Source organism: Pteropus medius, unplaced genomic scaffold, assembly GCF_902729225.1.
Source record: "Pteropus medius unplaced genomic scaffold, Ma_sr-lr_union100, whole genome shotgun sequence".
Classification (NCBI taxonomy): domain Eukaryota; kingdom Metazoa; phylum Chordata; class Mammalia; order Chiroptera; family Pteropodidae; genus Pteropus; species Pteropus medius.
Genome location: NW_024355008.1, coordinates 5742532 through 5756614, shown reverse-complemented (window position 1 = coordinate 5756614; position 14083 = coordinate 5742532). Strand labels below are relative to the sequence as shown.

The window sequence follows — 14083 nt, the reverse complement described above, 5'->3', positions numbered from 1 at the left end:
AGCAAGAAGGGCAGGGTGGCTGGAGTTGAATAAGGTATGCAAGAACCAAATCATATATTGCCTTTAAGGCCATGATAACAACTTTGGTTTCATTAGTTTTAGGAGCCATTGGAAGGTTTTGATCAGTGTTATAACATGATGCTAGTTTGCATTTTTAAACAGTTTCACTGGCTGCTATGTGGAGAATTGTCCTTAGGAAAGCAGAAGTACAAGCAGGAAGACAAGTGGAGAGTGTAGTCGTCTGGAGTGGTAAACCAGTAAGAGATGGGCTTTGACTGGAGTGACGGGGATGGAGTTACGTGATCAGCTTTGAGTTACATTTTGACCCAGCAGTACCTGTTAATAGACTGGATGTCTGTGAGGTATGATAGGGATGACACTTAAATAGGTTTTTGCTAAAGAAACTGGTTTGTGTCATTTACCAAAGTGAGGGAGATCAGCGAAGGAGCATGTGTGGAAAGGGGACAGAAATGGTAAAATTAAGACATGGATCTGTTGAGTTTGAGGTGCCTATTACACACATACATCCAAATAGAGATGTGGATGGGATAGCTGGTCGTACCATCTAAGCTTTAAACTTTATATTGTATACAGGTAAATATTTCTGTTGTTGTTATGTGCCATCAAGTCAGCTCCAACTCCTGGTGACCCTATGAATGAGTGAATGGTTTCATCTTAGGGTTTTCAAGATAAAGAAAAATAAAGATTGAGAAAAGAAAATGCAGCAGTGGCTTACCATTGCTTTCTGCTGCATAATGAGCGCAGCCCACGTGTGTTCATCATGTCCATGGTGTCACATCACCAAATGCCTATGAAATATAAACACTTGGCAGAAAAATTTTTCAGTAGGTACTATATTAAGCTGATAAATTCATTTCTACATGGCCTGTGCCCAAATTTAGTAGATTAGTTATATTCTTAGACATATAAATGCAATTCAGTGAGCTTTTTAACAATATAAGAACTATATATAAATATATATTTATTTATTTAAAGTATCACCTTGAAGAAAACTATATCATTAAGCCCTGTTGATATTTTAGAAAACATATTTAAAACATTTCTGTGTAGTAAAATTTTAGTAAAGATCATCTATTATTATTGGTTATTGGTTATCATCATAATTTCCCTTTATATACTGAATTACTGGGTTGAAAGCAAACTAAAAATGTGGAGTCTTGAATGCAGCTTCAGCTACTGCTACTTTCCTGTGAGTTATCTAAGTTATCTAAGAAGTCCACACCCACAAGCAACATCAGTGTCTGTGCATATGCACATGCCTGTGAGTGTAGTGTCTTGAGATAAGTGTAAAACTATAATGCTAGACCAATTTGACTAAAGTGATAGGCCAATTCATGGTAGAGGGGGAATGTTTTGTTTTATTTTTTTTGTTTTTAAGTAGAGAGTGAATAACAGAAAAAGAAAAGAAAAAAGAAAAAAGTGCTAAGCCACAGGAGCTATTAAATATCTCATTGTAATTTTTAAAAAGTAAAGGAGAATGTGCTTGATGGACATTTTTATCTTTTTATATGGTGCATACCAGGCTTTGTTTCTTATGCTTAATGTCCAAAAAGCAGGAAAATATGTTCTGTTATTGTTCACCTGAGCATTTGTGTAGGCGATGTGTATTATAGTCTTAAATTAATGTAGTTTATGTTCAATAATAAATCAGTATCGCTGATTTAACTATGAATCTTTATACTTTAAAAAGTAGAAAACTTTTTAAATGGAAGATAAAGCTGTAATTAAGAACTACTATTTTTTTCTTAACCCTCGTGAATTAAAGACTTTTTATTAGTCTTTGAAACAGCTTCGTTTTAATACCTGAAAATCTTTTTAAGACTTGCCAAGATGGTGCATTATTGCCTTCGGTAGATGGAAAGGTGCAGTATTATCAAAGATGGCAGTCCCCTGTAAATAACAATTGATGTGATATATAAAGAATGGTGAAGAATGAGTCCTTTTCAATTTATGCATTATAATAGCTGTGGCATTCTTTTTTCATTGCTGTATCATGTATAAATGTTTGTGTATTTGGTTTGGACCTACTGATATATGATTCAGTATTTGAAACTTGGACTTAATTTATAAATCAATGAGATTATGCAGAAAAAAAAATTAAGTTTTGTTCAAATCTCCTGCAAAGTGGCTTGACTACCCTAACATAGGTTTTCTAGTGTTTTGTGGCAAATCACTAGAACCTACTTGTTGACACATTAATAAAAAGAAATGAGAGCTGCAAGTATATCATTTTAAACAGACCTCAACAGAAAGAGCAATAGTGTGTGGAAAGGGTAAAAAATAAATATTATGGGCATTCTTTTTTTTTATTTTAGTATTATAATTTCTAAATTCAGATAGAATCATAATCTCTCTTTGCATGAAAATGACATTTGGAGGATGGCTATAATTTGGGTGGGGAAATGCCACTAATTCCACTAATCTTTCGTTTTCTCCAGCTAAAAGCTGTGATGCAAACTGATATTAATATTAATCCCAGTAGTCTGACAAATCTGTTACTTGTAATTTACCATAAAACTAACTGATTTATGATCACAAATAGGTAGCCTTAAACAGAAATGTGAACCATTGGATTCTATTTAACGATACAATCTACATTGTATTTCTTATGCTATCTCTTTTTTGTCTCATAGAGGCATAATCTACCGTATAGTTTCCATTCTTCCATGAACATATTGATTCAATGATAGAAAATGTGTAGGGTTAGAAAGCGATATTATTTTCATATTAAGTGAGGGCATCTTCACGTATTCCACCACGTCAAGCATTTCTTATGTTTCTCTTAACGTTTCTCCACAGGCTCAAATAGAATTAGTGATTTTCCAGGCCACTAAGAATATTAAGCATATCCATTTGTAAACTTTGCTTATGTGCAATATCTTAAATGTGTTAAAATGAATTTTTAATTTTAAAATGCATTTTTTCCAGTTAAAGCATAATTTATATACAGTAAAATTCACCGTTTAATATACAGTTTATGTGAGTTTTCACAAATACATAGTCATGTAGTCACTACCATAATCAAGATATAGAACAATCCATCACTCCAAAAAAATCCCCCTGTGCCTTGTGTAAATTTCTCCCTTTCTCCTAATCCCCTGGAAATTACCAGTCTGAGTTATGTCCATATAGTTTTGCTTTTTTCAGAAGGTCATATAAGTAGAATTATACAGTAGGTAGCCTTTCGAGTCTGGCTTCTTTCTACTTAGCATAATACGTTTGAGATTCATCCATGTTGCCAGGCGTATCAGTAGTTTGTTCCTTTTATCGTTCAGAGTAAGTATGCCATTGTAAAACACACCATGATTTGTTTATCCATTCCTCTAATGAGGAACATTTGAGTTGTTTGCATTTTTTGACAATTGCAAATAATGTCCCTTTAAATATCATCATGAAGTCTTTAATGTTCAACATGTATTGGAAAATTAGATTCTCAAGAAAAGTATGTTTCCTCAAAATTTATCTTCTTGGTTGCTAAAACAGACCCATATAAGTGTTAGAAATAATATTGGTCCTGAATAAGTTAATTTGAAAATGTAACTTAAAACTTGTTTCTCCAATTTAACAAAAAGTCAGTGAAAATACTTACAGATAAAGCTTATGTTAAACCTAATAATATACCACACTGACTTTTCTTGAGGTCATGTACCCTCAAAATTAGTATGTATAAAACTTATTCAATATATTGGGGAAATGACATATGTGGTGGATGTGCCATCATTTCGAATACAGCTATATTTTGCGTTACCATTTCTCTGGGCTGCGATTTCTCTGAATTAAGTATTTTTCCTGTTATGATTGAGATAGTTAAAAGTAACATGGACTGATGTACATGGCATGTCAGGCTGCGAAGATTCAGTTTTAATAAAAGATATTCTTTAAAACATTGCCTTAGGATACTATTAAATAATGAGTCTTACATGTAGAAAACAAGCAAAATATATCATATTTAAAATGCTTTTCTAGATTATGAAAGGATCCTAAAAATGATTGTTTCTTCCTTTAACAACATGGTCATGTATTTCTCTAATCACCGGTCATTATTTTCTTTAAAAGCTTTTGCGTATTCCCCTGGACAGTACCATGCCAAGCCTTTGTTGATTCAGGATCTACCCTTAAGCCTTTTGCAATTCAAGACAGAAATAGAAGAGAGATGTAGATGAATTTATAGAAAACATAATGTCAGTGAATAAACATGTATTAAATTACACGTAATAGAAAAGATTAAATTTCAAAACTGTTTTGTGGGGCAGTGACACAAGAGGTTCATATATAAACAACAAAAATGGATGTTCCTACTTCACTTTTTTTTCTGGAAAAGTTGATGTACTAATTTAGGTATCAAGAATTGCTCAAATGAAGAAAGAAAAATACTTGGTTGGGTGATGTTTGAAGTATGTTATACAGATAAAGCCAATAGGATATGCAGAAGGTCACCTCTCTGATTATATGCCTCACACCATTAATATAGAATTGTGTAGAGAAATACATCTGTAAGCCTTCAGTTTCAAAAAATCACTAATTAAGAGCAGCGTTGGAACATATATTCTTGGTTTGTTTCAAATGTGCACGTGCAGAAAATGGATGTATTACTGAAGGCTCAAATAACTAACATAGAGTGAATTTAACAAGAGGTGCACGTTGCGGTAAAGACGGCTATACATCTTTGAGAGTATGTGTCCTTTTGCATTATCAGTGTATTAACTCAGGGATGACAGCACAGTGCAGAACACACCATGAATGTATGGTAATGTAAAGAAAATGAAGTGATGGATGTACATGGTAGGATGGTTTATTTGGCAGCTTTAACTTGGAACCAGCCAAATATATTTGCTCTATTTTTTTCCTTTAGTATCCGAAAAATTTCCCATAAGCTAAATCAATAACTGAAAATTTTCCTGTATCCCAAAATTAAATATTTTCCCCATTGAGAAAAGTAGACATACATGATAGCTAATGAAAATTCTTAAGATAATTATTTTACCACTTATTTAGTTGCCAGTAAAATTGAACTCGCTTCTTGAATGAGTTTGTGAAGAAGGAAAAAAAATTCCACAAATAATTACATATATAATTATATTGTAATCCTTTACATGAATTGAGATTTCTTTTTTGGTATTTTGTAATCAGTTTCTTTATCTTATTTGTACCTTCCTCCTCTCTTATTCTTTTAAGACTTTATTTTTCAAAGCAGTTTTAGATTCAGAGGAAAAGGTACAGGAATTTCCTCTATACCCCTACCCTGACAGGTATCCAGCCTTCTCTGTTTTGCTTTTCATTTCCTTCAAAAATACTCCATCTGTTGATTTGCAGCAAAGTAAATGAGTAGAGGAAAATTACTCAGATGAAGTTCTTTATCATTGAAGAGAAAATATAGAATCAGCCACAACAGATGTGATTTCAGAAATTATCTGTTCTTGTCACATAATGCTGTGCTGCTTTAAAAACTCTTGTCTTTGGAAGTAACCTACAATAAGCAGAGAGTAGAACATTCCTAAATATTTGGTTGATGTCTTTTTCTTTTATACAGTATATGTTTGAATTGCATAGGAAAAAAAGTTTCATTATGAATTAAAGTATGTTGGGACATAGAAAGAAGGTATATTTTTCTTACTTGCTAGTAAAACCCATCTTTGTCCTTGAGTTAGCTAAATTGATATTCATGTTTATAAGAGTTTGTAGAAAGGTAATGTTTGAAATCCCCACTCTGATGCCCATCAAGTCACCATTTTGCAGTCCATATCTTCACAGGCCTTCATTCGTAATGTGCATCTTCTAATATTACACCATAGAAGATGTAACCCTTAAGTTATTCATAAGGTCATTAGCTTGTGCTCTGGGCACTGACAGTGGACTTTCTGTCACTGCATCACTGTGTTTTCATCTCACTATGAACTGTCATTTTAATTCCAAGGTCCTCCAAACAAGAATCAAAAATTCCTATTGAAACAGTCTCCAAAGATGGGTAAAAATAACACTTTTAAAAAATCTTCGAAGAAATTTTTCTTTCTTCTCTGAATTTCCTAGAGACTCCAATATATTGTTGAAACTTGAAAACCTTCAGGTTTTTCACAGTGTCTTCTTGTAATGGTGACAAAGAAAGCCCTTAAAATTGTTTTCATTCTAACTAGTGAGAAGAAATCAAGATGAAAAAGTTATTTAAGGCTTGACGGCTAATATACCAAAGGCCTCTTGCCCCCTCTACAGAAGGTGCTTCAAAATTGCAGTCACATTTTTAAATTCTATTTTAATGAACAGATTTGTCATGAGGTTCATGATGATTAACAAAAAGCTTTGGATCCCACTGTATCTCCAGTGTCTTGCAAACTGGGCAGTTGTCCTAAAGTTGGTCAGGGTAGGTTTGTGTGTTTCTGCTTTGGTGTTTTTCTCTTGCATTATTAGCAAAGGTGAAATTAAACTCCAGTAGCAACAGCTGTGAAAAACAGTAGGTCGTTTTCTTTTTTTTCCGCTTGTTTGTTTGGCTGTGTTTTATTTACTCTCATGGATTGTTAAAATGCTTGAATATTTCTTTTGATATTAGGTGATCATTTTACTCATTTTCATTTTTTTTTTTTTTTGATTTAACCAGGGAATTTAAGCCATAAAAATAACGTACTGTACCTCAACAACTTGATCAGTTCTCTTATTATTTACTTCTAATTGTTCTGGTCATTTTTAGTTCTTAGTTGTTTTCAGAAAAAAAAAATAACGATTTGAATTTTAACTTCACAGGAGAAAGAATTAGTTCATTTAATTAAATTGGATTTTTTTCAGCTATAGGTAATACAAGAGAAAGTTTCATCTTTCTATAAAGATTTCATTAATATATAAAATTACCATGCATATATATTTACCATCTTAATTTACCCATTTAAGTTAAATTGGACAAAGTGTTAATATTTTAGTAGCTTTGAATAATTTTATGCATTTTCTCTTACAACTCCAAGACCATTTCATTCGACAGGTTACTAGTTTTCTTATTTTGCCATTTAAAATCAGCAGTATGAAAATTCTTATATTTCATCAATAGTCTTATTAACAAGAGATTGAAAACCCTTTTCATTTGTATTTAGTATAAGAACAGCCCTCTTGTTACCCTGTAATTGAAAAATGAACACAAGTAGCTTCTTTGATTTGAATATATTACATCAGACTTACTGGTTCTAAATTATTATGCTTAAACTAGACTGGATTTTTCTTTTTCCCCTCTGCTAGGTGTACTGGTCCATTAGCAAATTCTCTTTCTGAGAAAACAAGAGACTCAGTAGAGGAAGCTGATGATGAATACAAGATTCCTTCATCCCATCCTGTTTCCCTGAATTCACAACCATCTCATTGTCATAATATAAAAACTCCTCTTAGGTAAGAACGTGTACAGCTTTTTAATCACCTCACATCTGCATGAGCATTATCATTTCTGGTGTTTATTTTTAAGCCGTTGAATCATATCTATTGTTTAAATATCTTTGCTTTCTTGCCCAAAACTGCTGCTGCTTATATATTATTTCCTGTATTACTTTCAGAGAAAACTAAAAGATGCAGATTTTTCATGAATCAGGAAGTCATTTGACTAAATTAGTTGACTAGTAAGTCAGTGGGACATTTCGTTGCCTCTCTCTCCTAAAAAATGTAACAAATTATACTCTGATAAAACTTGGCTATAGGTTACATGGTGATTAATTCGTGAATATTCAATAAACTATTTTCAATTCATTTTATCAGTTCTAAGTACAAATCTCATGAAGAAAAAATAGTACTTAGAAACTAAGGTATTATGCCAACCTTCCTTAGAATTTTTCTTCATGATGTAAAGATTAGTATAATTTATATTCATTTCCTTTCTTGATGTGCTACCTACTTCTATTCAGCTCATGAAGAAGTTAAAAAACAATGTTTCCCTTAACTGTTTTTTTCAAATCATTTTATTTTTTTATTTTTCAATTACAGTTGACATTATTATTTTATATTAGTTTCAAGTGTATAGCATAGTGGTTAGATGTTTATGTAATTTACAAAGTGATCCCCTCAATTAGTCTAGTACCCACCTGGCACTGATACCAAACTATACTATAAATCTATAGTAATGAAAACAGCATGGTGCTGGCATAAAAACAGACACATTGATCAGTGGAACAAATAGAGAGCCTTTAACTTTTTTTTATCAGGTACTTACCTATTTTACTTTTGCTTTTATCAAATAAGAATATAAAGAATAGTGTTTTCTTCTTGTCAGTGGTTTATTTTCACTATAATGGAGACATCCTTGATCTCAATGAAGTGGCAGCCTCATTGAAGTATTTGAGTTACCAAAAATGGGTGATGTATATTGAAATATTAGTTTGTCTTTAGGTAGAAGGATGATTCTGCATTTATCGAATTAGTATACCATAATCTAATAATATTTTTCTGTTTATTTTTTATCAGGCTGACATATGAGTTACTCAATAAGTGAAATCTCAGTTTTAAAACTTGCTTTCTAAGTTCCAGTTTACTTTGTATAATAACATCCCTGGAGCTAAGCTGGGAACATAGAATAGTGCTCACCGCTGGTAGCCCAGACTTCTGCCTGCCAGTATCTCCTTGTTTGAGAGATAGGTGAGCCATTGAACACTTCAGTCATCTGTGTCCTCTTTACTTAGTGTACCATTTCCTTCTGAGTCAAGTCAATCAATGGAAAGCATTTTATCCATGGAGCGATCCCTTTTTAAAACTTAAAAAAAAAAAAAATGTTTTTTAATGCCTTTCTGTGAGTTTTATTTTACAGTAGATAATCCAGTACTTGAAAAAGAGAAGCAAATCTTCATTTTAACCAGAGATCTGTCTTAATGAATGATCTTGGTTAGAACTATCAACACTCTGCAGAATTATTAACCAGGATTATTAACACTCTACAGTCCAGGGCTTCCTACTTTAAAGCAAGAACCAAAGCATTTCTTGCTACTTATTAGAAACATCTTATGTTTCTAATCTGATGTTTAAGATGTTTGTGGCTAAAATATTATCATTGAGAAGACAAATAACTGAGGCAATTTGTTAAAACAGAAGAACCCAATGTCTGCTACCTTTATCAGAGAAAAACTTGTCCCTTTACATTAAATATAAATTGTTATAATTTTCAGTTCCTATGGATCCTACAAATGTGTAGCAATTTTTAAAAACTAAAACAAGATGAAATTTTTTGGTCTTCATGGGATCTCATTATTTTTCATTGCTAGAGAAGTGAAGGGTATAATTTAAGTACTTTAAATTTTAATTGTCCTGTCGTATTGGATGAGCTGTTTGGTGACAGGCCTCCCAAATCATGAAAATAAATTTGAATTATGACCATCATTATCATCTTTGTACAGCTATAGAGAAGTAGTAAATGTTGATAATTCCTAAACGTAATTGGGGTGAATTTTTTATCTAATTTGTTTTTGAAAGCTGATGGATGAAGTATCTTATGTTCTCTACTAAACACTTTAAGCTTAAAAACGTTCTTTTCTTCTGTTCCCCCCTCCATTTGGAATATCAGGGAATTGTCAATATGTGGAAAAAGTTAAACAGTAGATGAATAATTCAATTCAGTTTCAGTAAAAATCCATCATTATTATGAAAATTCAATACATGATAACTATTTTTAAATGAACCCTCTCTGGCCCCTTGAAGAGATGTGGCCACCAGAGAGAATGGAAATGAGTTTCAGATGAAGCACTCTTGCAATAACTATTCAAATATCCACTGTCTCCTCCATTATGTATGTACTTCTACTTTGCCCCAAGAATTCAGAGTAAATTGAAGTAAAATATAAACTCTGCTTTCAGTCGCTCTTTGTGAGCAGAATAACTTGATGAGCAGAGTTCATTGTCACACAGCTATATTCTGAAGACACAATATGCTCTGTATCTTCTCTTTCTGCTGCTGTCTTCCCATTCCTCAGTTTTATCCATTGTGTTTATAGTATGATTTCAACAACAAAAATTCTTATTTTGTAAGTACACTCCATTATAGACACCTAGATTAAAATATTTGTGTGTACCCAGGGTTTTTGCCAAAGTCATTTTTGTACAGTTGTTAGAAGTGCTAGAGTTTTGTTCATGGCAGTGGTGAAATTATACTATAGACTCTAGGGTTTTCAATATGCCTATCAGATTTTAGTGTTATTACTGAACATTTAATAACTCTCCATCTTTGATGGGCTCCAGTTTATTATAGGAAAGCTTAAATTACAGAAATAAAAATATAATATTAAAATACCATCAACAAATAATGAAGTCGTTGGGGCTATTATATATTTTTTGCCTTCGTACATTTTTTTCTTCAGAAACTTGACAGTATTAGTATTATTGAACTCTTCCAAAATGATATGTTAATTTCACACCTGTGTTTTAGGATAGCAACAATTTTTGTGACCCTGTAATTTTTGGTTTCACTTATAAAAGAAAAACTATCTTTAGTGGGATGCTTACTTCTGCTTTGTAAAAGTATTTGAGTAAGAGTATCTAGGTAATATTGTACTTTTTCCAAAAAAGAAAATTATATTTATTTTCAAACTTTATTATATGAGCTGGGTTTCTAGTTCCCATCACCACCACCCCTCCCAAATGACTTTTAAATGGAAAGTAATTATCCTTATGATTTTGTTCTCTGATCTCTGCTTTAGGTCTTGTGACAATGGCCATTGTATATTGAATGGAACACATGGTACATCTTCAGAGATGAAGAAATCAAACATCCCTGAGTTAGGCATATATGTAAAAGGTATGTATAAACATATTCTCTTTGTGTTCTACATCTTAATGGTCAGAATTTAAAGGCAAAATTCCATACCATTGTTGTACTGAAAATACATTAAGATTTTGTGTTATCCTCTAGGAGATGTTTTTGATTCAGCCTCTGATCCAGTGCCATTACCACCTGCCCGGCCTCCAACTCGGGACAATCCAAAGCATGGTTCTTCACTCAACAGGACGCCCTCTGATTATGATCTTCTCATCCCTCCATTAGGTTAAAACCTTTAAAAAAAATTTCAAACAAGCCACCGTGCCTCTTTCAGTTAATATCAGAATTATCAGAAAGCAGAGTTCAGTGCAATGCAGACTCACTAGGTTATGGATTTATCTGAATTAGAATGGATTCTTCAGGTGATGGTGGCTCTCAAGTTTATGTGACCATTATTCCATTTAGATGATTGAAGCAATGGTATAAATAGCTGGTCGTCAGTCAGGATTTTATCATTATCTCTTTGTGTACTAAATGCAGTCTACAAAAAAAAAAAAGAAAGAAAGAAAACATGAGAACATTGATCATCCCCTCAGGCACTTATGTTCTAGTACATTTGAAGTGTTCATCTGAGATTTTATTTAAGTACAATTCTTAACGAATGTGTACTTTTTCTTTTAGCATAAAATGATCCAGTTCCACTTAGCTAGTCATATTATGAAAAATTATATATTTTATTATAGACAGCTGAGAATAAATTCTGTCTTATAATCATTGCAGCTACAATACATCCAAAGAATCTTAATCTTTTTTTTCAAATTTTAATGAGGAAGTTCAGTAGTGTGTTTGTGTGAGTACACATGTCAAAGTATACACAGATGTGTGTATATATGTTAAAGTTAGCTAGTGCTGGTGTCTGTGTTTATTTCATCAATTCCAGGTAGGAAGCCCCTCACCCTATTATTAGAGGAAGACAGAACCTCCATACACCTTAAAGTTCCACAATAACAAGACACCATAATATAACATGATGAAGGTCCATTTATTAGCTTATCTGAATTATTAAGCTATTAGAAATGTGAAATAACCTTTTTGTTTTTTTTTCCACAAACCCCATCAACCAGTGTTTCCAATTATACTACTGCATTGTCTTCTATTCTCTTGTTCTTTCTGTAGTTCAGTGCTTTATTCTCATCTACGTGTATTATAAGATCCTCCTAACTACCTTCTTTACCTAGTGTTTTTCTCCCTTCTACTTCTTCCTATATAGTGGTTTTTTTGACCTATAACCTAAGTTTTCATGATCTAGATCGGTATTGTCCAATAGAACTTTATATGGTGATGTAAGGGACCTATATATCTGCATATGTAACTGTGCAACTTAATTTTAGTGAAATTTAAACTAAATTACTATATGCGGATGGTGACTACCATGTTGGATAATGCAGATAAATGTTCTAACCTGTCTTTTTTACCACACCTTCCTCATGTACATCTCATGCTTTATTTATATAATTCATTCTGCCTAGAAGACACTGTCCTCACGTTTGATGAATATTTTTGAGCCCCTGATATTCAGACCTTCCTGTTCTTGATAACACCTTGCCCAGTGCCACCTTTGACATTTCTCTTCCCTCTTACAATGAATGCATCTCTCTGTGGGACCTACGAGACTTTTACCTTGAATCATTTGTGAACTTTTCTTAGATTTCCTCATGGAATCTAAGCTCCTTGGGTCAGGGCCTTATGACCCATGGGTAATTACCCATGGGCCTAGCACAGTGCCTGACATTTAAGGGCTGAAAAGGGATTTGAATGAATAAGATAATGTAGCATATAGCTAAAGAAAGTTTGGAATGATAACAGAGCTCCCTCTCCTATACCTTCAAATATTTTAAGTTAGAAAAATATTCATGATCATTAGAGAAAATTTTCAATATTTTTTGCAAGGCAAGCTGGATTAGTGGTAAAACCATCATGTTTACACTTTTAAGTCAGTAAATTTAAATACGTGTGAATTTTTATTACTGGAATATGTACGTGTTTATACACTTTCATTCACAAAATATTTGAGATTGCTTACAAAAATACATTGCAACTTTATTTTTAATGTAAGGGAAAATATGAGTAGAAAAGTAAAATGTGGCAGGGGAAAAATAGACATAAAAGCATGCTACAGTGTTATGTAGTTACTAATGCTGGGAAATATGCAAATTTAAGTAACTAGCTTTGGGACTACAAAAGATAGTTCTATATTTAACTGTTCCTCTTTAGAGATATCTTGTAAGTAGAAAAACATATTCTTCTCCTATAGGTGCATTTTCTGTATATTTTGACAATGAAATATATGGAGCATTAGCTTTAATGAATTAAAATCCAGCAGAGTAAACTTTAAAAGATAATCTATTCTGTGACATTAAAATTTTTGTGCATGGTATGATTTTCTAATTAGAAACTGTGAATTCTTATTGTCATACAAAGAATTGTTTAAGGTTACAGGTGAATAATAAGCTGTTTCATAACCCTCAATGCTGCTTTTTAATAGAAAAATCTGGGAGATAGAAAAAATTTGCACGCACACGTGTGTTTGTGTATCTGTATTGCTGTTCTCCAAACACTCCCACAAAATAATTAACTCCCATTATCAAAGTCGGTGGATGGCTGGATAAACACTGCAGGTGAAGTTCTTTATAAGCAGCAAGAAAAAATCAATCTTTACTTTGGCCTGATACTGTGTTTCGACTAATTAAATTCTGCTGTTGATACCAACCTTTCTTTAAATGCAGGTGAAGATGCTTTTGATGCCCTTCCCCCATCCCTTCCACCTCCCCCACCTCCTGCAAGGCATAGTCTCATTGAACATTCAAAACCTCCTGGCTCCGGTAGCCGGCCATCCTCAGGACAGGACCTTTTCCTTCTTCCTTCAGGTAGGAGAGAAAAGCCAAGGAAAACTTTTGACGAAAGCAGAACTATTTCTAAGATTTAACTGTCAAATAAGCATTAGTGTATATTGGTTTCTATCTCCTGAGCAGTAAAAACCCTGCGTGGGGAAAAGAGCACTTGCGTAGGTTTCTCAGTTGGTTGGTTGAATGCCAAAAGATTACAAAAATGGCAAAAGCAATAAGAAATCATAGAATTTAGGAAGAGCGCTGTAGAGATCATGCAGTCCAAATGACACCCTCATGTTACAAAGGCGTCCCATAGAAGCAGAAGGGCTCCGTGATTGGGCTAATAGCAATGGGGACAAAATTTAGACCGTCTCCCCCAATGCTGAATGCAGCAGTTATTTTTTCAAATAAGTTTTTAAAATTTTACTACATATTTCTTAGGGTCATAATTTTGTTCAAAAACATAATATTTT

General features: G+C 32.9%; 1 protein-coding gene across 8 annotated transcripts in view; it reads left to right on the top strand.

Moving 5' to 3' along the window:
• Nucleotides 1-14083, top strand: part of CBLB (Cbl proto-oncogene B) — a 200487-nt gene that overhangs the window by 156960 nt on the left and 29444 nt on the right. For 7 of the 8 annotated variants that reach the window (XM_039856929.1, XM_039856924.1, XM_039856926.1 and 4 more), the window contains 4 exons: nucleotides 7237-7383; nucleotides 10664-10761; nucleotides 10876-11007; nucleotides 13509-13649. In XM_039856929.1, the coding sequence (XP_039712863.1) occupies nucleotides 7237-7383; nucleotides 10664-10761; nucleotides 10876-11007; nucleotides 13509-13649 (518 nt within the window). The remainder of the gene's footprint in view (nucleotides 1-7236; nucleotides 7384-10663; nucleotides 10762-10875; nucleotides 11008-13508; nucleotides 13650-14083) is intronic. The other variant, XM_039856925.1, reaches the window with a different exon arrangement.